This window comes from Kryptolebias marmoratus, linkage group LG11 (genome assembly GCF_001649575.2).
Source record: "Kryptolebias marmoratus isolate JLee-2015 linkage group LG11, ASM164957v2, whole genome shotgun sequence".
Classification (NCBI taxonomy): domain Eukaryota; kingdom Metazoa; phylum Chordata; class Actinopteri; order Cyprinodontiformes; family Rivulidae; genus Kryptolebias; species Kryptolebias marmoratus.
In genome coordinates this window covers 20,938,067-20,965,008 of record NC_051440.1, presented here as the reverse complement: position 1 = coordinate 20,965,008, position 26,942 = coordinate 20,938,067, and the positions used below count along the sequence as shown (strand labels likewise).

The 26,942-nt window shown below is 36.4% G+C and overlaps 1 protein-coding gene across 1 annotated transcript in view; it reads right to left on the bottom strand.

The window, feature by feature from the left end:
- cdh13 (cadherin 13, H-cadherin (heart)) overlaps positions 1 to 26,942 on the bottom strand; it is a 299,969-nt gene that overhangs the window by 208,733 nt on the left and 64,294 nt on the right. Inside the window, exon 2 of the mRNA XM_017419005.3 lies at positions 4,419 to 4,539. Coding sequence (XP_017274494.1) covers positions 4,419 to 4,539 — 121 coding nt within the window. The remainder of the gene's footprint in view (positions 1 to 4,418; positions 4,540 to 26,942) is intronic.

Below are 26,942 nucleotides of genomic sequence, written 5' to 3'. Positions count from 1 at the left end.
AGCAACAAGATCTTTGTAGCTCAATACAGTTAATAAACCTTGGGCACTGTGCCAGTTTGGAGAGCTCCACATTCATAGACCACCGCTTCAAGCAGTGCCAAGCTTGGAGAAGACCATCTCCTTCAGGTAATTTTTTAAAGTCAAGTTTTAAGAAATGCTTAATTAAGAAATGTGAGTAATGCTAAAGGCTGCTATGTTTCCAGGAGTAATCATATTTAGGGGTGGGATTGAAGAAAGCCTATGCAGAGCCATAGTTAGCTCTGCAGGAAACAGATAAGGAGGCTCTTCACATTTCTACTTCACATTTTATCAGCAGTCATTGGGGTATGCCCTATAGCTTCCAAGTACAACACAAACTATATTTCCACGCACGTTTTGCATAAATTACCAGAATGCAATGTCTTTTCATGATGGCCTCCTGCAAAAAGCAAACTCCTTCCTCTAACTGTTCATACACAAGTCCATTTTTTTCCTAACATTTAAAGATGCTATATGAAGTACCAGCCAGGCTGCCGACAGCAAACTACATCAACTTTACTGCTGTCTCTGAGAGGGCAGTGACAAGGCAAGAAACAAACAAGCCTGCGGAACTAAGGTGAGCTATAACACTATCCCTAAATCAATACATTTCATTGTTTCATCATGGCAAAACCCCACTGAGAGAAAGAGCTATTAAAGTTACTTTTCAGAACAGAAAACCTAATCTATCCTTCAGTAAATGTCATTCCCCTACTGGTTTGATTAATACGTCTCAGCCCCGTGGAGAAGTTGTTCAGTATTTGGAACTTCTAAAAGAAATATGACACCTAATTTTGTAGAATGAATGAAGATGGCCTCCACAGTTGAATTCCTCTTTCAAATGAAGTCTTTCAGAAGCCAGTCTGTCTTCTGTAAATCTAAAAATTATTTCTTATTGGTGATGGTGATTACTGTTGCAAGACTGATAAATCTTTTTGCAAAATGGACTGAAATAATTTAGGCTAAAGTATATATATATATATATATATATATATATATATATATATATAAAATAAAAGACTTGAATGAACGTATTTGTTCATCAATAAGATGAACAGTTGAAGTTGCAAAGTTATAAGGGAAAATTACTTTTCAAATTTGTGTATTTTAATCTAGTTTTACTGAATGATGAAATTACTGAGAGAACTTTTTGACAAACACCAGAGGTTAGCAAGGTTAGAAACAGATCATAGTCTCTGAAGGCTGTGCACCTGATTAATGGTACCTGTCAACTTGAGAAGACCTGGACATTCTTTTGTACATTTAAACTGTTAGATAATACATTTTCAGAGATGGATCATGATGAGAATTGCGATAATTTATTTTGAATGTTTAAATTAAGGTATACCAAGGAAGAGGTAAATGAAAAGTAGAGGCAATGGAAAACTGAGAAAACATAGCTGAACAAAATGCTTTGAACAGGAATTTTAGAGTAATGGTTGCTAAAGTGGGGGGAGGATAAAACATAGAATCCCAGGAGTGGGACATAAAAGGAGAGAGACACTGTTTAGACACTGTTTGTGTGTACATTTGTTTCTCGGAAATAGCCATTAGTCAAGATGAATGTCCTTGAACTCTTGTCTGAACCAACAGGTATCTCTCGCTAACAGACCGCCCCTCCGTTGATAATTACACAGGGAGGTCTACAGCAGGTGGCATGGGGCTGTGCAGAATTTACATAAATCTGCATGTGTCATTGGGACCGGCTGCAGCCTCTGGCATCCCGAATGATTCTCACTCACACTCAACGGACAATCTGTTCAAATACAACAGATATGGATAGCAGAAAGGAAGCAACAATGTGCTCTCTGAAACCAGCATAGCCTTCAATGTGTCAATTATTTGAACTAACAAATGTCTTTCCTTTTCACTTTGCATTACACACATACAGATGTGCATTAGTTGCACATAATAAAATGTGTGTGTACCACTTTTTTTTCTAACAACGAATGAAGCTAGCTTAGTTGCTTGATGCTCAGCATCATTTCTCACAAAAGAAAAGTTTTAAGGTTGGTTTTAAGAGTAGACTCAAATTTGATACTGCTGAGCTCAGTAGGCCAAGAGTTACATAAAACAGGGCCTGTAATGGAAATGTCCTTCTATCACAAACTGACCTGAAAACAGTTATCAGGGCACTGTCTAAAGATCTGAAAGGTTGAGAGGGTACATGTCAATAAATCTGTGACGTAGTTAGACAGGAAGCCCATTAGGTGTTATGAAAGTAAGAAGAAAGATTTTAAATGAATACAGAATCTAACAGGAAGGCTGTGAATAGAAGCAGACACAGTGGTATGGTTTTTGTGCCTTTAAGTCTTCATAATGAGCCTGGCTGCAGCTTTCATTTGAACCAACAGAAGGCAACGAAGAAAGGGCCACCTGATATCTGAGAGAAGTGAATTACATTGGTCAGCATTTGAAAGAAATTACCAATTTTTTTTAGATCCCCTTACACTGAAAAAAAAGAATAACTTGTTTGTCTTGAGCATCATATTTGAGGTTAAAATAATTACTATATAAAATTACATGAAACATCTTTAAAACCATTTTTACGAATGTCCTTTTAGTTTGGCATTTTTGTTTGTTTTTATACTAACAAGCAACTTTTTCTCACACCAATGAAGGTTAAGAACAATCTGAAATGTCATTTAGGATCAAGTGCTTTGAATAATTTTACAAACACTTGAAATAATATTACAAATTGTGCAGTTTAATCAACAAAGCAGTGTGAAGAATTCATGCTGGCACTCAGTTGGTTTGAGAATTAGCTTTCTGAATTACCTTCACAAACATGTATCAATAATTTTACTAATGTTGCGAATTGCATGTATGTGTGTGGCCACTGCCATGCGTACGCATCTGTCTGTAAGCAGCAGTGAGCAGTGGGACGGGACCCCCCCCCCCCNTCCCACTGTAAAAGGTGTTTCTGCTGACAGGAGCATATTCACGGTAATGGAACCACTCTGTTGTCCCAAAGCAGAGCACTAAAGCAGAACTGAGCTCTGTCTTCGACTACACGCACCACTGAACCTCAAGATGACAAAATGCCTCAGTAGCTGACCTAATCAAGTACAATAAAGCTGAAAAAAAAAGGAAATTGAAGGAGAAATTCACAGATTTGTCATATTTTGCTGTCTATGCAGGAAAGTATGTATTTTGTATTGGAAAAGCTGTCTGTCAGTTGAGAACAGCACAAAGAAAGTTTGTTCTGTATGAGAACACCTTTTAAAGCGCCGCATGCCACTTTAGCCATAAAAGAAGTAAATGTGTATATAAGAACAGTGAATTACGTGCATGTCACTGAAGCAGGTAATTTTATTCTGCCAGTGTAGACTTGTAATGTGGAGAACAATTGGGAGAGCAGCTGGATGATGAAATAAATGAAGAGAAAAGTGAATAATGAGAACGGAATTAAAACAAGTTTCAGAATAAATGACAGACTGCATTAACAAACTATAAATTATTCCTATTTGAATTAACATACTTTCATTGTATTTCATCAGACCGCACAAATAAAACAACAACTGAGTGGAACATTCAATGAATTATTAAGCACATAAATTAGTAAGTACTTCCTTGGCTCTGTAGCAAAACTACTGCAAGCTGTCAACACAGACGGGGTGTTGACAGCAGACATGTCAGCAGCCATAACTCACAGCCCCAAAGGAGTGGGCTCCTAGCTGGGAGACCTTATTGATGATTTCTGTGGAGATGAAGTGAAGGTGAAGTCCGGAGGAGTAGACTGGACCAATAAGCTGTGATGTATAGAGGTGAAATTGTAATTACAGTCAAAGTTTTGCCAAGCCGAACGTCTGTGGCGACTCTTACTCAGCACAGGAGGGTGATGAAGACAACTCAGAAAAGGGTCAGAGTTGCAGCTGAGCATTAATGACGAAGAATTCGCAGCTGTGAACTATGCAACCTCCAGTTCAGAAATCCTAAATGTTTTGAATATAAATCTGCAGACACAAAAAACATGTCTGCATACAGAACTCAGGGGCTCCCAGGGCCAGAGTTTTCCAGGAGACAATCCTTGCATTATTACTGTCTTCAGCTGACTTTATGGGAGAAACAAAAAGGGGAAAAATATGTGTGGAAATAAATATTAAATTAAGGAAAATAATTTATTGGCAGACACAGTTTACTGTATGTTGTTGTTGTCATTGTGGTCCAAATTAGCTGGGGTTGACATGAACTGAAAAACAAACCAGCCAATCTGCACACAAACACGTCTTGACCTTAACCTGGCCCTATCCCCTCAATATGTTGCTTTACAATTCAACAGGTTCCACAAAAACAAACTGAAGGTGCTTCTACTTCATAATAATGTTAGCTGTAAAAACAGATTTGAAATTAGAGAAGGAGCTGATGAAATCAACTATGTTTTGTCAAGTTTCACTGACCTTGCAAAAGTGCCCGGTCTTTCTGGAAAGGTCCACTGTACAGCAGCTGGTAGTTTTTGACCTGAAAGCCAGGCACACAGGCTTCATGGCCCCCATCCTCTTGGCCACCTACATGAGCAATCTGCAACACAGGGAACAAGAAAGCCATCAGAATGATGCACAATAAACACCCAGTTTATTTGAAAACAGGAAAAGAGGGGGGCAGAGAAACAGCACTTTATGTATGTGGTTTTAAGAAAGAGAAAAACAAGAAAGAAATTACAAAACAGTAACACATTTTGTTTAATTATTTTCACTTATTGAGTTCCCACAAAATGACAACCTTATCCGTTTCAGTAATTTACATGTGTTATGTCGTCTCTCTCCTCTCTCACACACACACTCTCTCTCTCTCTGCTTTGTGTGTCTGTCTGTATTTTTCTCTGTATATTTATACACAAATTTATGTTATGAAATTTCAGTGAAAACAACTTAAGGGGTTACATTCTAATGAATAAAGTGCAATGGAGTAAATTGACTGTTCCCAATTTTTAAACTTTTTTCTGTAAAAACAATTATATACTGTAACTCATCAGACTGAAAGTGTATAGTAATTTATTTATTAACTTTTATTTCACCAGGCAAGTCCCATTGAGATCACAGATCTCTTTTTCAAGGGACACCTGGACCTGAAGGCAGCCTAACATGCATGTTTTTAGTCTGTGGGAGGAATCTGGAGCACATGGAGTAAACCCACACAAACACGAGGAGAACATTGAAACTCCACACAGAAAGACACCAGGTCCAACTCGGGGCTTGAACTCAGGACCTTCTTGCTGTGAGGCAACAGTGCTAACCACTAACCTGTCAAGCTGCCCAACAGAAGGAATATGATATATATGGTAAGAAATATGTAACAAGTTGACAGCTATACTAGACAGTACTGCAAGGAAAAGTAGTGTCATGCAAACATGTAATGGTTTAATGTACTGAAAAAACAGACCACAGTTAAATACCTGCAACATACTGCATGATGCATTGACAAAAAAAAAAATCACAAAAAAAATGTCAATAAAGTTGCATGAAGGTGAATATAAAGGGTTAAGTAAGCCAAAACATTTGACTCAAAAATAGTTATTTGGAATTACCTACCAAGCTAAATAAGAAAACAGTTCCAGCTCTGCAGATCACAAGCTTTTAACATTGTGTGTTCGGAAATGATTAGTGTAATGAAGAGAACTGAGATGAGGAGAAGTACTGATCAATAATAAATCCAGCCAAAATACTGAGTCTTTTTTTTTCTCTAAACTGAGCCTGAAACTTATTAAGTGATAAGTGGAGGCTTAATTAGTCACTGTGAAATACTGTATGTCCTTATTCTTTGCAGCTAAAATTAATTTAAAATGTAAGGTTTTTTTGTGAAGGTGCTGTGTCTTAACCTTAATTTTGAATAGTTGACAAAAAATATTTTTGCTAAATAAGATCTGTTTTATAATTCTCACAAAGTAAATTAGATACAGAAAAGTTTGCATCGTTGAGTTTAATGCATGTCTCTATTGTTGCATCATGTGTTGATACAGGCATTCTTCATCGGGTCACCCACCTATTCTTTAAAGACCTGCAGCCAATTCCAGCTGATAATGTATGAGATTTAAAGTACACCCTAGATACAAACACAGTGAAGAGTTACCATAGTAGGAGGAGGCTGGACATTAAAAGCACTTCAACAAGGAAAATGGAAATTGTATACTCTGTTGCTGAGGTACAGTGGTGTCGAGACATTATTCACAGAAAAAAGATTACAGGAAAAGAGCGCTAAGCACCACTTCTATCTAGACAAGAGAACACAAGATTTCAAGGAGCCTTGACGATCAAGTGCATGCAGCACAAAATGTCTCTCATTCGGGTAAGAAAGGGCACATGACAAAGGATGAAATGCTGAGGGACAATTGAGCTACGGTGATGTTGCACTGTAATGTATATAACCAAATAAACATAGGTTAAAAAAAGCAATTCTGCCTCCTGGTTATAGTTAGAATTGCTTTGTTAATCGAGAAATAATAAAAATATGTAGAAATATGTAAATGAACTATAAATAAACTTAGCAAAGACTGTTTTTTTAAATCATACAAAATATTATTTTGATAAGATCTTGTTTACAGTAGAAGACTGGAGATTTATCTGCATGGTGAACAAGAGGTCACTGCATGAAATGTCCCCCAAAAAATAATCACTGCACTCATGGGACATGAGATCAGATTGATAAAAAGACAGGAAGCCTTTGGTATTGCTTTTAGGGGGACATGAGCCACAAATGCAGATGAAGAGGTAAATATAGTGAAAGTGAAGCTTGGGAAAAAAAACAATAACAACAACAAAAAAAAGAAAAACACACTATATAGACATTTCAATAAGGCACAGCTACAGGAGCACCCAGTTTGATTTCCATTAAGAGGAAAATATGACTATCCATCCCTTGTGACTCACAGTAGGATGGTAAAAGCACTTAGGTAACACAATGTTAATGTCAACACTGTTTGCAAAGAGGACAATAACTGTGGACTAATATCGCAACATTCCCCATCAGGTAAGCATTTAAGAATGGTCTAGAATTGTGAAGGTTATCGGGTTTCATCCACATATGAACAAACAAACAAGATTTTATCAACATCTGCTTTTTATTAAAGAAAAGTAAAAGTAATTAAAAAGTGATTTAAAGAAAATGCAGTGAGGAACCTACTTCAGGCTTTTTCATTCACGTTTATCTTTTTTTTTTTAATTTACACTCTTATTTCACAATCAGACTGTTTACAACAGATATGAAAAGATAGGATCAAATATGTTGTTTTATGTATAGTAAGCATTAAGACAGGAGAACACAAAGATTAGTGTGCAGTGAATACAAACATCCTTATCTGCTTCTCTGTGAACAAAATGAGAGCATGTGTGTGTCCAGAGGGCCTTAGTCATTGTTTGATTATTAAAGACTTTCTGTGATGAATACGTAAGTAAAGATATGCCTTCAGCATAATAATTAGATGTACTAGAATGTTTGTGTGCAAAAGTAGGAGAAAATTATACATTTTTTAAAGAACACGTAATGAAATGTTATTATTAAAAACTGCTAACAAGTTGAACAATGGTGATTCTATAATGAAGCTGAATATGTTTGTTACAAAATTCAGTTTCAGACAAATTCAGACAAAGATTTGATCTTCCTGTGATATGGTGCATCCGTAGTCTGAATCTGAAGAGGTATTAGGAATCTATTTAATCTGAAAGTCAGTCAACCATATTTTAATACCATGACTTCAACATGTCTTAGTTTGCACAGGAATGGAGAATGTGTGGAAAATTAAAACTATATGATTAATTTAATTTATTCTATGCATATGTACAGGCACAAAACTGCTCACAGCTTAGAGCTTTGCTTTCCAGCCCAGCATCTTCTTACCAGAAATAAAAAAAATTAAAAAAAACATCAAATAGAAAGCATTTTAAGTGTTTCTTTAGGTCAAGATAAAGAGTCTGAAAAAAGTTTAAATAAAGTCTAAAAAAGAAAAACAGTAACCACAACTGGCATGCATTGCAATGAGAGGAAATGCAATCAGATAAAAAATATTAAATAAAAGTAAACAGTTTTTATTCACTAAATCAACCTGCGAGAGAGAAAAAAAATCACAATGTAAACCAGATGCCAACTTAGCATGACTTTAATATAATCAAACGTAAGCAGTTTCATGTTTACTTTGTTTGACTCTTTAAGTAAAACTGTTAACATGTGGATCTTACAAAATCTAAGTGACATCATTGTCTTTGTTCATCTTTTATGTACAATTTATAAGTCAGGTTTATCTCGCACTAAATCTAAAAATTCAAAAACCCAATAGAGTATCAAGCAAAGAAACAACTAAAATCTTTACTGCACAAGTCAACTAATAGGAAATACCACTTACTGTAAATGTCCTTTTAATATGTAAGGTATATTATTTGTGCCTTTAAAAGTATTACTGATGGTTGCTGAAAATTAAATTAGGTCAAGGAAAAATATTGCAGTCATACTTGGGTAATACTCCTACTCCTACATTAGGATTCAGAGGAACTATAAGACTGCAGGAGCAAAATGAAACCCCAGTTTAGGACTAGTTTACATCTTTCAGTTCTGTTTTAGTTAATCAGTGTTTACTTTCTTGTTTCTCATTAGAACTTTAGTTCATGTGTATTTTTCCCCCTTCTAGTTCTTGGCTCAGACATAGCTGACAACAAAGAAACCAGCTTAGCTTTCCTGCTGTGATATATTCCCCAGTTATCCTGAGCTTCACTGATCCTGTCTCAGATTGACACATCAGCATCTGTTTTTCTCCCTGTTAACTCACCTGCAGTCACTTTAATAATCATGTTTATACTCAAGAGTTTTCACAAATCGTTGTTTCATTCTACATGATTGTCCAGCCTTGTTTCCTGACTCTTTATGTTTGTGTTTATTGAGCGGTCTCTAAATTCCTTGCTTTCTCTGCAATTTTAATTAGTTTATTGTTAATTAATCTATTGTTTTCATTAAGTGCTTCTTTAGTTCTGCATGGATCCTCCTCTAACTATGAACTAGAGAATATGTATGCCAAAACGAACACATTTCTGAAAGAAATGCGGGATTAATCAATACCTTAATTTCAAAATATTTTTTCTCCTGAGAACTATAATAAAACATCAATCATTTTATCTTCACTGGTTTAAATGTTGGATGTTTCTGTGTGGTGTCTGGCAGAGTACAAGTTTGCAAGAGAAGAGCTCTAAAGATAAGTAATTGCTACATTTTGGTCTACGAGAAATGAAAAGCCTTGGGTGCATGAAAGAATATCTATCTGGCAGAATCTGTTCGTTCTTCAAGCAATGTTGGACGTGCCAAAGAAAATGTGTATTATAAAGGAGTTCAAAGAGATGATTGATACGAGGCCAAGGAGGTAAATAAATCTCTAAGCTTTTAGCTGTAAATGTGGAAACAAAGAACAATGAAGTAAACTATAAATAGATCAGCATGCAAGAGATTAGATTGCCAAAGAGATCGGGAGAAATCACATCCATTATCTCAAGATAGCTGTAGAGAAATTCAAAAAAAATAATGGATACATTTATCTTACTTGCAAACAGTTGTTTTTTTAATAGTATATAAAAACGGGGTGGGAGTTTTGTATCTTCATTTGTTTGTGGTACAAGGTATTTAAATAAATTTATGAGTGAAAACGTCTTATATACACCTCACTGTAATCTGCACTTTTATAAATCCCATTGCCATTTAAGCTTCACCACTGAATATTTGACAGAATCTCTTACTGAACTAAAACCTTAGTTCTGCTCCTTACATAGAAGTCCCTTTAAATAAAACCATCTGCAAAATATTTAAATGTAAATTACAGCTTACTGTTCAAACACCAGATCATCCTAAATCTGTTTATCATTGCGTTTCATGCAACATTAATCTAAATATGATAGTATGAACATGCAAGGAACAATACAATTAAAGTTTAAACAGGTGGGAGAGAACACAAGAACATCAGTGAGGTGAAGTGTAGCGACTGAGTAATTAAAGATATTCTTCTTCCTGTCCAAACTTTTATTGGGGGAAAAAAAAGGTGTGAGATTCTATGACTGTGAAACCTGTTTTTTTTTCTTTGTGACTTTTAAAACTCAAGAGTTTTAGCATTTTAATGTTGCCTAAAAGGAATCTAAAAGACGCAAATTTGAAAAACGTTGACAGTGAAATTTAAACAAGTGACCAAGACTACCACAACTGTACTAACCATGAAACAGAGTTCAGACTGTTCAACTGAAGATTTGTGAAAGCAATATTTGTAAAAAATGATTACTACAGATGACTTTTAGAGTGAATGTTTACAAATCCAACTAATGAATGACCTAATTACCTTGATCAAAGGCTGAGTACAGTTTAGTACATCAGAAAGGGTACAACTAATTAAATTAATGGAGCAAAGGATAGAAAACAGGGTGAGCTAGGTTTCCTAAATCTAACTCTTTGTCTAAACCACAAGGAGAACAGCAGTTCAGTCTAAACCATTTTGCCAGCACAATTAGCATCAGCACGTGCAGCTTTAATAGCAGTTCATAGCCATTCAGTTTTGGTGATATGGCTTTGTTTCAGGACCTTTGTGTCTTTCTTGAACAGAAACACTGCCTAAGAGCAGAAGCAAAAACTCCTAAAGCAGCAAAACAGAGCCGTTTCAGCAATCAACAGCAAATTGGTTCAGTTAGACGGAGCTCGAAAAGGAGGTGTGTTGTGAAGCAGAGTGCAAAGAAAGCAGCCAAGAACAAACCAACATGTGGTGTAAAACTGATATGTGGTCTGTTACAAGTATGTTTAATTTTTGTTTATTGTGAAAAATCGTAGACATGTATACAATAGTACGAGCATGACTACAGCTCATAACTTTTAATGTAATATTCAGCTCACTTCAGTGTAATGATTTTTTTTGGTCACTCTTTCACAACAGCTGATCTTGCCACTTCTGGTATGGCTGTTGCCCCCAAAGTTTCCCTTCCAAAACTTTAAATATTCCCTGTTGATTGCAACTAAACATTTGCAGCTCACACTCTGCTTTTCAAAGCAGCTCTGATCTCAGTCAGTTCCAGGTGAATCACATCATTTAACAAAAAATAAAGATGGAAAAATAAAATGATAGGAATTAAGGCAAAAATATAATCTCTGTTGTGAAGAACGGGCTCACTTTTTGTTGTATTGTGATTGCATTTTTTTAATCAATTTTAATCTAGAAAAACCATCACATCAACGCAAAACTGAACAATGTTAATCACAAAAAATACATTTTCCCATTGTTTGCATTTGCCTCCTGACAAATAACAATTTGTGGCTTTTTTATTAATTTTCACATTTTGCTTATAGCAGCAAAATTGCTTCCTAATAAGCAGATGCTGGTGTAGAGCACATAAACCGTGATCAAAATAAACATGGAAGTGTGAAAACTGGAAGCTATAAAGGAGAAATGGAGGAAGCTTTATAGATTAGTTTCAGGGAGAAGGAAATAATTACAGTCATCTATTGATGAATTATTGGCATACAGGTCCACATGTTTATGGTAGTTCTCCAGTGCTGTTACAAATGTCTCAAACAGAAAAAGATATTAACAATTGACCTCTCACATTTAGATTATGCAGCTTACTATAAGATGTCATGAAACAGTGCAATTAAAAGTGCAAGAAGTGAATGGTATAAAATGTATATGAGGTCAGTTTTTTTTTCTCAGCATTAAATTGAGAGTAAAATGTGTAAAATTTAGCTTTACATAAATGAGCACACATTACTATTGATTGGAAGTAGGGAGAAGAATGTCTAAAGGTATAAAGTGGCCTCTGGCTGCAGTTATTTTGACAGCTGACCTAAATTCATTTGGAAAGAGCAACAACAGGTCAGCTCATCACTTGGTAGTTTGACATCTGATTCAGTTCAAGTGTGAAGGACTGGCCAGGTGATTAAGCCAATGACTTAGGAGAGCACACAGTAAATGTCACCTCTGGTGGAAATCAATAGTCCCTCAAGAATCCACTGAGCATCGTGAGATAGAGATGAAGAGGACCACTATTCCTGGTATTTGCTGAAGAGGGTAAGGGGTAAAGAGGTTGAGAGACACACTGTGATGGCCATTAGAGGTGGTGTGGGAGCATGTGAAGGCAGGGCATGTATGTGTGAATAAACACAATCAGACAGTAGAAGAAAAAACAGCAGCTTGATAAAGCCTAAAGAAAAGAGGAAAACAGATGGATGCAATAGCTTTAGTCTGTCATGCTTTGTCTTTCAGGTATTTCCACAAGTTCTTTAATTTTTAGCGGTTCAAAGTCTGAAAAGTTATAAGTTACATTCAGGGTGACTGCTTTAAAAAAGACAAATCTAGAGTGGTAGGAATTTGTAATTGCAAATTGCTCAAGCATGTTTTTGTAGGAAAGCTAGTCATGTGTAGAATGGACGTATTCACATGAACATCTGTGTGTATGTATTTGCCACTGATCCAGCACAGTAAGCCACCTTGTATGAACATTTACTGGTCATGCAGTATTTCTTCAGTGTGTGTTTGTATGTCCCAGATTTGCTGCATTCATGGTAAAAAAAAAAAAATGCCAACAATCCAGCCAGACAGTCTGCCAGTACACTGACATTTCATGCAGCCACCAACTTGTGCTCCTATCCTGCATTGCCTCCATTTTCATCAAGGTAAAATGTCAGTGCACACACCTCAGTATAAGGTCTGGCTGAACCATTCAGGACTAGCTACACCCACAGCCCCGGATGAAGCCAGAAATCGAGAAGAGAGAGGAGGAGAATCAATCAGGATGGGCCTTAGACACTTGCAGCTGGCAGGTTATCCGGGCATGGAGCACCTGAGTCATGAAACCATCTGGTTCCTGGCCCAGGCTGCTGAACCCTGGCCACACCTGCTGGGGCTGTAAAACAAGACCGGAGCAGTAAACACACAGCTACATCATAAAGGAGGAGCAGCCAAGCGAGGGAGAAGAGAGGAAAACAGCACCTTTGCTGCCTGTCTGTTACTGGTACTGTGTGAGGCAGAGCAACAAGATGAGAGGGCGTGACGTCTACATTTACTTTCTAAGCAAAGTTCAGAGAAGTGCAGATTTTGTTTCAGAAACTGAATGATCTAAGATTTAACATGCCCAGCTGACAAATTAGTTAAATGATTCTGTGATTTGTGTCCTACATGTACAGTAAAAAACAACAACATGGGTGAACTACATACTGTATTAGCAAGAACTTTAGGGTAGATTTAATGCAGTCATATTCAAAGTTTCAGTGCAGTGGTTGAAAACACGATGGTGAAGAAAGCTGGACTTAAACCAATATGTACTCTAAATATCTAAAGAGAAATTTCAGATAGGAATATCCTGAACAATTCTAAACTTTTATCTGTGATGCCTGAACCACAGCAAATTCAAATAAGAGTTATTTCATTAAAGTGCAGGTTATTTCTAATTAAAGTCAATTTTCACTAGTATCAGTAGAACTACTATATGTGGGGGTTTGGCCTTTTTTTGTCTAAATGTGTACCCAAACTGAAAGGGTTGGAAAGTAATTGAACTTAGCTACTGTTTCTTTCCCCCTGTCTGCTGTTTCCACTTTAGTTAAGGCACAAAAGACCTGACAGTTTCCATTTAGGCTGAGAGAGAGGGTCGGTAACAAACACGGGTTCAGAGGTGACACAACAGAAGGACAAAACATAAAAATAAAGAGGAAATTAATAAATTTATTTGAGGGAACTGGTTTAGAAAAAAAAGTGAAGATGCGGGCATTTCAGACAACTGTGAAACAACTGTAGATAAACTAAAATAAACACAAATTTGCAAGAAAATCCATTTATAAATAGGTTTTCCTAAAAACCTTCTAAATGTTTTTGGTTCTAGAAGCACGCTTTTTATAAAGCTGACATATTAGGCTGCCTTGAACAATTAATCTGAGGATTCTGACTCTGGAACAAGGGCACTTAGTGGTTTCAAACCAACATTTGTTGAGTAGGAGAGCAGCAAAAAGTGGATCCGAAACCCAACTGGTATCAGGTCGGGACAGCACCAATCAACAGGACCAAACCCGAAAAGTGTCTGGAAGGCCACCTGGTAAAGGTTTTTACCAGATCCCCTTTAAGCAGTTCATTTTCTATTGACACATATTTTAGAAATAAAACTCATTTTTTTAGGTTTTGTTCATTTTGTTGTATTTAGATTACTTGTTTTGAATACAAACAAACATTTTAAATCAATGAAAGTAGTTTTCTCTGAAAGAAAGCATATCACTCATTGCCATTTGTGCCAAAGTTTTAAACAAAGACGTGAAGTGTAATTTGGAGTTTGTGTTGGGAATGATTCTCAGCTACTACCAAATCAGCTTTTAGCTCAATAACTGAGTTATAGTCATTTTTGTGTTAGCTAAGGCTAATTAGCTGTGGTGGCTATCTTGACTGAAGGTGACTCCCAAAGTTGATCAGTTGTAGACGTATACTGAATCATTACTTTATAAGCGTTTTGTTAAACTGCCTCTACTGCTTCATGAAATATTTTGCTAACAGACAGACAAACACACACAGACACAGGCAATCACATGATTACATCAGACCTTTCATGGCAATGGACCAAGTAAGATAAATCTGTTGTGCAAACAGTTATCATGAGGTAAACAGAATAAGCTAATATTAAAAAAGGTGAATTAATTAATGAAGACTGTGGATACAAAAATAAAATAAATGTGTGTATAAAGTAAAAATGTTTGTGTTCTAACATTTTATTTGATTAAATTTGTGGTTTAAAACAGTTCAAGGCTTGTGCTTTAAAAAAATAAGACAACAGTAAAATCACTGGTTGGCTCATTCAAAACATCTACAGACTTTCCTGACCTTATTAGCATATCTTTTTTTATAATCAGAGCTCTTTTTACACCGCTATGAGAGGGAAATGACATAAAAACATTTAGCTTTACATTTTATTTATGCAGACAGATACTATTGCAATGCAAATCTATTATCCCCAGGGAGGGAGAATTGCTACGGATACATGGTAAGTGAGCTGATAACCCTGATATTTCCTCACTGTCAGTCTGTTCAAATCCCTTTTTTGGGGATGAAAAGCTTGTCAATACCTTCACCTCACACACCTTTCACTTCATTGCACAAGAGTCAGGAAAGAGGTTTAAAGTGGGAGAACGAGAAACAACAAGAGCATCAGCTGCAGGTACCAGCTGCTCACCAGCAGAATTCATTTGAATGCACTTTACTGTTTCCCTGTTGGGATTTGTCCTGTCAATCTGAGCACTTTTAGCTTTATCTAGACAGCATGTTCATTCACCTTGAAATGGGCACCTGATAGCCTTAGTATGTAAAGTTGAAATGGACCATTTTTATAAACATGGGGGTGTGTTTTTCCAGTTTTTGAGTCAGCAATGTACATACATGAAAGTGAAAACCTGTTGGCAATGACTCTGTCAGGTGTAAAAATCAAACACCCTGAAACTAACCTAGTGCCACATTCACGAGGTGGTTACACATTTTCAAGCGTCAGTAATAACAAGTTAAGAAAAGTGATGCAATTCTCACTTTGTTGCCAACAAAGTGAGAATTGCAACAAAACTTAAGTTTGAATGTCACTAATCTGGAACTCACCTCTGAACACAAGGCTATCAGAGCCTGGTATCAGTGGTGGGAAGAGAAGAAAATAATAAATAGAAAAGTCTACAAATGCAGATTTACAAATCCCGTGTTATCACTTTTCTTGTGTCTGAAGCTTTTATTTGGCTGCCAGTGAGCTGATCTCTGCTGGGGTGGTCATTAGTGGTAAAGGATTGAAGACTGTGCTGCTCCTCACAGTTTATTTGTCGTTATCAGCTTACCTTTCTCGTCTCAAACTGACCTTCATTCATCACATGTAACAGGCTGCTACTGATACTCTTTCCTCAAGCTCTCCTCCCTCAACCTTGAACTGACCTGCACCTAAATATCCATTTCTTTGTGCAATTTTTAGGTGCAGGGGAAAAAAGGTTTATGGAATCTTTTTAGCCCTTGTTTGTGAGCTTGTCTAAGAGGACTAAGTCTTACCTGTTTGTATTTGTCTAACTTTCACTTTCCACTAACTTTTTTCTAAACATTTGTCATATTTGTACCCATTTGAACCATTTCCCCCACCTTAAATGTTAATTATTTAAGACTGTTAGAAGGTGTAATTCAGGGGTGTCAAATTCTGGTGCTCAAGAGCCTCTACTCTGCAGGTTTTACTAATTTCCCAGTTCCAACACACCTGATTTCAATCAATGAGTGATTAACAGGCTTCTGCAGAACTTGAAAAGGTAATTTAACCATTGAATCAGGTGTTTCACAGTGTGACCAGGGAAACAAGTAAAACACACAGGATAGTGGCCCACGAAGACCAGGATTGGACATCTTTAGTCACGAAAATGTTGCAAGAAATTCTTACTACAATCCTGTATGTGAAATACACATTTAGTTTCTTTAACAATCATAATGGTTATAAAATGGTATACATATGTCCATAAGAGAATTCAGGTGTGAAATAATAGACTATTTGCATAATGTGGAGAATCAATAACAATTGGAAGCAAAAATAAGAAAAGGAAAAGAATCAGTGAGGCTAACTTGGATGAGAAAATTACAGTGAATAACAAAATGTGAACAATTACTACAAACCCCCATGGAGTGTCACATTGCTGGCCAAAACCTCTCCATCTTGCTTTCAGGTGACCAAAAGCATGATCAACCTTGACCCATATTTTCACTCTGCTGCTTTCAAAGATCATCATTTCCCCTGAGAGCTTGATAATTCAACACACTGGCCAAATCTACAGAAATAACAAGTAGTATGGACTATATTTCTAAAGTATTTATTTATTTGTTAATTGGAGAACATGTCACAAGACTCCTGCAAGCCTAGTAATATGTGTGACTTACTGCAGAATGACACACAGAGACAAACTAAACAAGCAACCATTCACACACTCACTCACACCTAGGGACAATTTAGTTACAAATTAAGCCAACATGCATGCTTTTGGTTGGTGGGAGGAAACCAGAGTTCTCATAAAAACCCACGCATGAATGGGGAGAACATCCGAATTTTATACAGAAAAGCCAGGAGGCAAACCAGCAACCTTCTTGCTGTGAGACAACAATGCTCACCACAGCATTGTTTTGTTGTCATGTGCCATTATTGTGTTGAGACCAAATGTTTGAGCAACTATCTTGTACTAGGCATACAGGAGCATTACAAAGACTTCATATCTGTAGTAATAGACCATCAAAATTCTGTTTAACTGTTCAGTGAAGTTGGCTAGAATTTTAGATTTATTGTTTCCTTTTTTTACTTTGGGTTTGAACAACACAGTCTGTTGGTTGTCTGTAACATGTCAAACCACTTTGACCCTTGCAGCAATCTTCAGAGAAAAACAAAAGTGCAACACTATCTTTGCAAGCCCAGAGGGTGTATAAAGACTTTAGGATTTCTTACTCTGAAAAATCATTACAAATGCATCAATATTAGTTCATAAATCTTCCCTTCTAAAAATCTTTGTAACTCCTTGTTTAGGTTTGCAATCCAAGTTTGCACTGAAAAAATGTTTTTTAAAAGAGGCATGAAATGTAAGTGTAGCTGCAGAACTATCACAATGAGAATAATATACATCTTACCATTTTCAGCATCAGTGGCAACAAACAGCACAAACACAAGCTGCACCTATACAAATAGATTACTCAATAATATATTTTAATTTAAAAATCCACTCAAAGATCTCAGGCCTTGTAAGTTTACAAGAATAGACATTGTGCCTTAACAAACCTAATTTAAAAACATTTTTCCAGGCATGGTGGGGGAAATTGGATTCTTTTGATGGAATGTCAAAGGCCCAAAATCCTAATCTGATTTAAGGGAATGGCAGAAAAATATATCTTCAAATTCAAACGTACATCCAATCCCATTTGATCCCAACAAAAGTACTCTATAAATTTGGAATCATATGCCATTCGGTTTCCCAGCTGTGGGTTCACATTCAGTGAAGATGAAAAAGTGGATAAATTATTCTCAAGCAGGCAATCCTGTCTGCTTCTATTGCCTCGGGAAGACATAAAATAATATGGATAAGTATGTTATGCAGGGTCTCATGCAGGTCTGTTTGTTATTGCTGCTGAGGGATCCAGGTCTAGTCAATTGAAAAAAATGAAGAAAAAGAAAATCTCAACATGAACTGGCTATTAAACTGTTATTTAACGGGATGTTTTGAACAGCAGTTTCCTTTTTTACCACACCGTGAGAGCATGTCAGTTTCTCTGGTGTATAAAAGCTGTGTGAGCTTTGATGAAGTAAGTGGAGGCCCAGGGTCCTTCTATGTCTGTCTCAGAAAGGACACCAGTATCATTAAAAGCCTGCAGCACAGTTTTTCCTTGCTTCCTATGTGTCTGTTTGATCCTCTTTTGGGAGGTGAGGAGAAAAGACAAGTAAAAACCAGAAAAAAGTGGAGAAACGAAAAGTAGGAAAGTGAACAAACTACAGCCACTTCTGTGTTTATAAGCTATTATCAGATATTATCACACCCCAAGAGTCAGAGGTCTTACCTTTGAGACAAGCTCTGGGTTTTATTTTTACTTCATTGCTCACAATTTGTCTGTTTTTGATCTGTGAGCCCAATGAGTGATTTGTTCTTTTTGAGTTAAGAATTTGCTAAAAAAAAAAAAAGATTGTATGTTTGCCAGATGAATTTGCCTTTAAGAATTTGACCTAATTGGTTTGCACATAAATATAATGCTTTAATATGACAGAGTAACTAACTGCCAACATCAGCATACACATCGTTGTGATTCAGTGGATGATCCATCAAATCCAGTCAGCGTAGCTCTTTATGTAGATTTTACTGAGTGATTCAGTCTCCATGCCTAAAACCTTCTCATCCCTTATTTTATGTATTTTAAGCCCCTACTGTTCTTAGCTATGTTCAACAGCTTCCACTGTGGTTCATCCCAAAGCTTTGAGTGTAGTGGAGCATAAAAAAAACAGAAAATTAATTGTCTATGTTGAGTCAAGTTGGCTCTTTCTTATTATCACTGGCCCTAGATAGCCAGGGCTCTTTAGATAAGAAGTGCCACTGTCAAATCAAAGGTCAGGCTGCCTAGACAAAGGACAGGCTGAGGATATGTTATACATATTAATGAGTTGTGTGTTTATAGATGCACTATAAGATGAGAAGACTTATGAGAGCTGGAAAGCATTATATTGTGCTCATGTGTGCTGTATTTTCCTAGGTAGCGCTCTTAAATCAAGCTAAGATCAGTTAAAAGTTTAGTCTTCAAAACATTTTTCTTGTCTTCTGAAAATTATTAGCACCAGTCAGTTTCTTCCATCTGTGTTGAGCCAGCTCAGACGAACGTCCATCAAAGATAAAGACCTTTCAAATATATGCAAACAGAATATTATACAGATTTACAGAATTGTCATCATCACCCCAACCACAAAGGTTATACATTTTGACAGTCTGTGTCATTAGTGGAGGCTGGTGTTTGAAACAAAATATAAGCAGTCAAGAGGATTTTTTTTTCCTCAGAGAATAGCTGAAAAATTAATATTTGATGACTTCTGATAAATTCTGTGCCAATAAATTGACACGTATTAGTGCTTGCCTGCCTTTCAGGACTGTGTAAATATTATTTTCTTCATATTTTCTTTATTATTATTATTTTGCTACACAAAAACTGTCATCTACTTAAGTTTTGCATACGCAATTAAATTATATTGATATTATCTAAAATGCTTTTCTAAAAACATGTAAAAAATGCAATTAATTGTCAAACATTTTTCTGTGTTTTTTGTTTGTCTCCAAAAACACATTCTGACTTTTTTTACAATAGAGCAGTGACCATGTACAAAGTGTTCTGTACATTAGCTGGGAAAACATCAGAGGTGTATCTGTTTAATTGTTCTTCTTTTTTTCTGCTTTTTAATGAAAAATCCATACTTGTTTGATTTAATGATAAAGCATGAGCTTTTTAGAGTTTGCTATTCGCTGATGTCTGACTTGTTCCGATAAATATGACAGAGCATTAATAAATGCTGTAGCTCTGCAAATTGGACTCCAACAAGAGAGGAGGGAAGCTTTCATGGAGCGCTGCCCACTTTTCTTCCAATTTGTCTCTGAACAAGGTGTACTAAACAAAAATATGGTGAATGCAAAACAATATAAATATTCATCCCCTGCGTATTCGTCTGTTCATTGTGCTGAACACATTCCCAACTCCAGTGTAATGAGAAAAAAAATAAAACAATTAAACAGAATGGCATTTTTTGTAACTGTGGGACAATTTGTTCATAATGTTTAACAATACGTCTTATTTTAGATGTAATTTGAAGTTTAAACAGGAAAAAAAACATTTTCAAAAGTAAATCTGTTTGTCTATATTTTATCCACTTATATCACAGTCTCATAAAAACTTAATAGATGCAAAGATATTTTTTGTTCCTGTTTTTTTTTTCTGTGCAATGTACTGTTAAATGTTACATTTGTCTCATTACTTCAAAAGTAAGGTATTCCAACAGCATACATAGTTGTCATTTTATAACCTTTTACATGTTTCATCAAAAGACACTAATAATATAAAACAACTTGTCCTTCATGTTTAAATAGTAGTAAATTTACTGAATGTACCATTGCGCTGTCATATGGAAAATATGGTAAGAGTTGTGAATGTTTCCTCAGCCTTCTCCCACCCGGCTGACCTTCCTGATCTCTCTAGGCCTGAGATGGGACATTAATGCCTATGTCTGGATGGCTGCCATGCTGCAGCCTGTGCTCTAATGGATTGGTAAAAAAAGCTCTGAGCACAGAATCAATCATGATATAAACCTGGAGTGAAGCTTGTTAAAGTCCAAGGAAAGTTCCTCTACTCTAATGTCTCTAATCTTCAGCAATTTTCTTCCGGACAGAAAGATTGCAGTTGTTACCCTCCACCTACCATGCATTAGGGGGCCAAAATCATTTCAGGTGATGGACCAGCAATGGATCTCGGGAATGAAGGAAGATTGTATGAGAGGTTCTCTGAGACTGAGCTCTCTATGTTGAGAAGAAGCCATAGCTTGAGCATCTGAACAAACACAACTAGCTTGTCATTTCATCTATACTGTGTTTGCACTCTGTCTTTGAATTCTTTAAGGAAAGGTATGTATGCAATAACTAGTGATCACAAGTGTGACAGTGATTAAATTATAAGTTCTTGCAAATCCTGTTGGAAGTCAGAGAAATTAATTAACAAATTATCTGTTTTACGTGTTTTGTCAGAATATCATTCCACTTTCAGCAAATATAACAGGCACACATTTGTATTAAAGTTACCAGTTCTAGTTAATCATAAATTGAGTTGAGGACAACTAAACCTTTATATCCAGGTTTTACACAAAGTAATCAGGGGTTCATCAGAAGTTTATAGTAAGACAATGTTCAGAAAATAGACAAAATTCTGATATATCTATTAAAATAAACTGCTTCATGATCTTTGTGTTAAAGAAAAAAAACAGATTTTGAACACAAATCCTTTATATCATGTAAATATGTTTTATTACAGGTACAATAGCTTTTATCAGCCACTTAAATCTCTTGCAACATCTTCATAGGGTTGTCCTGAGTTGAAAGCACAATTATTAAAGATCATTATTCAGATGGAAATACATCTGCACCGTACTATTTCTTCTATTCTTATTTTCAATTTTGTCTGGCAATGCTTTACTCCCTGTAGTCGGTATCTGCATACCTCATTTCAATAAAGCTATTCCCTTAAATACCCTTTCAACATCTTCTCAATAGTAGTGTGAGAGATGGTCAAATAGCTATGCCTATATATGTATATTGCGTCTAAAATCCTCCAGCCTCTCCTGAGGTTTTTCCAATTTTGTGCTTTTAAACAGCACACTCACTTAACTATATTCCAGAGTACTTTGTTGTCACTCAAAAGACTGAATATTACCAATTCCATGAGGCAAACTGAGGGGCTATCAATTGTTTTGTCACTATGTTTATGTCAGATTTGAAACAGGGTATGGGTAAGTATGTGGAGGGGGGCACATGGCTCAGGGGGGTTAGTTTAATTTCTATCAGTCAGACACTGTTCAGTTCAACAATAAATCTGATTTATTACCTTTTGTCCTGCATTGGTGCGAGTCAGTATGGAGACCAAAAAGAAAAAGAAAAAAAGAGGGAGTGGGGCCGGCAGGCAGAGTGGTATAAATAAGAAGTGAAAGGGGGAAGCAGAATGGGATATTGGTATGCACTGTTGTATTAAATCAGAATAATATAGCTGTACATGCAAAAACAGCATCTGATAGAGACGTCCCAGGGAGACACTGCTGTCCAGAAAATGGTATCCACAGTCCACAGTTAGGCTGACACAAGGACACAGCTGCAACAGCCAGTTTTAATCAACAAATAGCAATACAACTCCCACTCAGTGAGTAAAGTGGCTTATACTTTAAAAAGCCAATCTGCTTCAACAGGTCTACATGCTTTAAGCATTTCTGTGAAATAACTGCCTTCATTGATAAAAGTATCATAACCTACTATATTAATGTCTAACTCTCAATGGCAGGTTGGTCAAAGATCAGCACACATCATGGACTCTGGTAATGCTGGTCGCTGCTACTGGAAAAAAACACTAAGGTTTATATTAAAGCTTCAGACACTGTATGCTCAGATGTTTTACTTGTTGGAATTATAGTGTAATAGCTTCATTTTGTTTTGGAAAAGGGGAGACATGTAAGCAACGACTGTAAGCATCCATCACTAAACTCCAATCAAACACAGCCTGTGACCAAAGATGAACATTATCACTTCCTGAAAATCTCACTTGAAACATCATTTGTATACAACATTCTGTTTCACATTGCAAATGAGACCACCAGCAGAATCCTTGCAATACTGGGGCTGCCATAAGTCATGCATATTTATTTCTGTCAAACCAATTTTCTAAAATCAAATGATGCCAGTATGTTTTCTTTGTTTTTGTTGTTGTTTTTATCCCTGGTGAGTCTCCAAAAAGACCATAACAGCAGATATGTTTGCTTGAAGCTGACTTCCGAGGTGAGAGAATCCAAATCTTATTTGAAAGCCAGGTTATAAATGTTCAGTTGCTGCAGGCAAAATTATTTAGAACAGCACTAAAACGTTAATTTATAATTTTAACAACCTTATATGAGATCACTAATACATAAATCTCTGTAGTGTTAGTCAGAAGAAGTCACTACTGTTTAACTTGTCCAATTTTTAAAAACTCCTTCTCCTGGAACAAGATTTTACCAAATGGTAGCCAGATATAATGGCAAATTTAAAAACCTCTATCACCCCAGTGCAGTGTTAATCCAAGAAAGTGTATGCCAAAATTTAAAACTTTTTTTAAGCAACAGTTAAAACAAGTTATAGTGGCCTCCCTTTTTTGTATTTCATGCTCTTCACCATGACATGAGTGAATTGTCTACCTTTGCTCATTATGACCACTCAGATTGGCACTGTACGTCTGCCAACCTCTTGTCATTATGGATGAAAAGGTTGCTTGTTCAGAAATCTCTCCTTGTCTTCTATGACAGCAGCGAATCAGTGCTTGACTGGATGTCTCCTGCTCATTATAGCCACTCAGACATAGTTACATCAGGTGGTCTGCATTCTGCTTGTCACCTCTACAGGCATTTCTGATTAAATGACATGTTGCAGATGTAAGGTCAGTGCATGCTGAGACTGCAACCATCTGCAAATGTATATCAGGACATACAGGTCGATGGGTACATTCACAGATGTGTCGCACTTGACATTTATGGCAAGGGTCACTTTGTAAATGTAATATTGTAGACGAACAAATGGTTTATTCACTTAAACTAGACTTAACCATGTTTCGTGTAAAGTGCCCAAAAGGAATTGTTTTACATAATTTCAATTAACTTTTTAGGTGATAACTTAAAATTAGAAAACACACTTTCTGCTGTAATGACAGCACTGGGTAAGGCTTTTGAAATACCCCAAGCCACAGACTGAGTACCTTTTTTCTCCTTTTCCAAAACAATGACTTTTGCTGTTTTAACTCATCAACTGTTTTTTGTCTTTGACTCAATTAATACTGTTTTGACTGATATATGTTTTATGTTTATCTCACTGAGCTATCCAGACTGATAGACCATTCTAATCCAGATGATGCACTGTGCCTATGGGGTTAAATCCCAGTAATGTAAATTTGAAATGACATTTTTGCTTAAAAAGTCAATTGCTTTTGAATAAATATTGAATTGGAAACTATATTTCTTGTTAATATATGTAAATATATTACAAAGAGTTTCAAAAGAAATTACAAAGTTTTCAGGAACAATATTTGAATAATGTTGCATAACCTTGCAGGCATTCATTGTGGCTTTCATTCTATAAAAACACAAAGAAACTGTTTATTTAAAAGCTTACAAGCATTGTTTTTATCATGTAACATTTATTGAAATGAAGTGAATTAAAAAATTAAATCAGTATGTTTTAATGAGAAATTTGGGAATAAATATATTAATTGTGCTATTACATAATCAGCATACCTAAATATTTTAATCTTCTTCAGTTTGGAGGGAAATTTATCACACACATTATATTCAATTAGACTTTTGCATGCATATTATCTCTCTAGCCTTCACATGTTGCTTTCTGCACCTACGGAGCATCTAAAAATATTCTGTTTACTGTCATACACCCATTCTCTTTCAGTTAGATGATATATCCTTGCAGCTGAGTTTACAAAGCTCAGAGCTCAATCACAAACTTCACTGCAACAATTAGTCTACATGTCGAATTGATTATAGCCAGTTATGTAGTTCTGTGAAACAGATTAGCAGCTTTACTTCTTGAGTGTAGTAATGATGCAGTTAACTGAAGTTATTTTTTTCTTGAGTGTGCAAGAGCGAGAGAGATTGAATAGTTTCAGGGTTCACTCTAATTTAATAAGATGCAATGATATTATTTGATTTCAGTTTTGGGGCAGTGATCAAACAAGATATGGTTGTGTAATGCCTAGCTGGAGAAAAATGGGTAGCAAGAAGGACAGCAGGCAGGTCTGAGCTGGAGTGAAGCACCACTCTGCCACATAGCCCTGTAGACTGCACTACCTGTCACAATACAGATACCTCTGGGAAAAGATCGGCAGGAAGAATGATAACAAAGAAGAAAGAAAGAAGCAAGAAAGGTCAGCTGGGAGCAGTGGCAGAGAGCAAACCTTGGAGAAGGGGCAAAATACCTCTCTTATAACTCTCATAATGCTTAAAAAACAACTGCATAACACACCAAGTTATTTTGGAAATGAAGCATACACCAAAGAAACATTCATGATTTGTGTGACAGTTTCTTTGCTCTAAAGGTTCTTCATACTGACAGTAAGAATTAGGGTTTTTTTCATAGCCAAGCTGGCTTTCCGTTAGCTCACATACAAATGAGTGGGACAAAATTAAATAATCACACAGCTGAGAGCAGCTGTGGCTCAGTGGTCCAGTGGTCATTTTCTAATCATAAAGTCAACGAGTTGACCGGCAGAATGCATAAGTGTCCTTGTCAAGACACTGCACCCCTCATTGCCCCTAATGTGCTTATCTGCGGGTGACAATAAAAATATGCTGGATGTAGAAAATGCAAATAGATAATAGAGGGTGCATTATAGATGTGTGTGTGAATAGGTGAATGAAAAATACATTAATAGCACTCTGTAGAATCTCAATGAGGTGAAAAAGAGGCTAGAGAGTGAACGATTTACCATTTACATGTCTCGTTAGACTTTCTAGATTCTTTAAGATTTCCACAACGTTTGCAATGCTTTCATAAATACTGTAACTTTTTTTCCAAAATTGTTTATGAGACAATGATTTTCAGCCAGTGCACATCATTAAACAATAATGTAACTGCATTGTGAACCAATCTCCATTTAAACATTGGGTTGTTAGAGTAAATTATTGGACTTACATGAGATATGGTGAAAAGACAAAAGCAATGTTGGGAGGAGATAAGAGATGGGTAAATTTCAGGTCAGTGGGGACTTCTGAGTGATAACTTCCCAGCTAACATCCTTCATCTACTGCCAAGGCCGTAGTCACAAGGGGCGCAACTTATTGAGTGGGATTTATGTTCTATCCAAACTCTGTCAGTGAGATAAGTGAACCATTGTATACGTCTTTCTAGAAAATTTTTCATACATCTCAACTATTTTTTACAATCCAACTCATCAATTGGTGCCTTTAGAGACCGGAAATGTACACTTTAAACTATAGTGGATCCCTTTTTCCCCCATGAAAGACATGATGGTTGCTCTTTTTTGTTCTATCTTCTCGGGTGTCTATTCAGAGTTTCATTAAACACACTGGGTTTTCAAATGTGCCTTAAAAAGTTCCTGACAAATCACAGCCTGGTTCTTAGATGGAGCTGGGAAGGGGGGGTCTGATGAGTCATGGGAAAAAGTTCTTGCTGTACTGATAACCGTGTTATTGAAGGGTGGGGACATAATTAGAGGGCGCGCCAGGGAGAACAGAACGTGGAACATCATTAACAAGCTCACATTGTTGAAGTGGGAACTGTAATTAAAGGGTTCCCACAGCAGTGGGAGACGTCTTTGATTGAAGGAGTAAAGGGACAAAGTGATTTTGCTCATCTACCACTAGTAGCTGTGATGACCTTCACACCAATTGGCAGTAGATTGAATGTCTAGATAGTGTGCGTGAGTTTCTACCTGTGAATATGTGTGTATCACAAATATGTGTGTACTTATTTGTGTGCATGTGCATGTATTTTTACTTCAGGAAGACACAAATGAAATTGTACAAGTACAGGATCAATTAGACACTTGAGTCTACAGTCGATGGCATTGTTTAACTGAATAGGGATGAGACAGGAGGTTCAGTGAAGGAACAGCCATTTCACTGCTCTCTATAAAGAAAAGGTCAGAGGAGAATATGTCCAACAAAAGGGCAGGAAGGAAC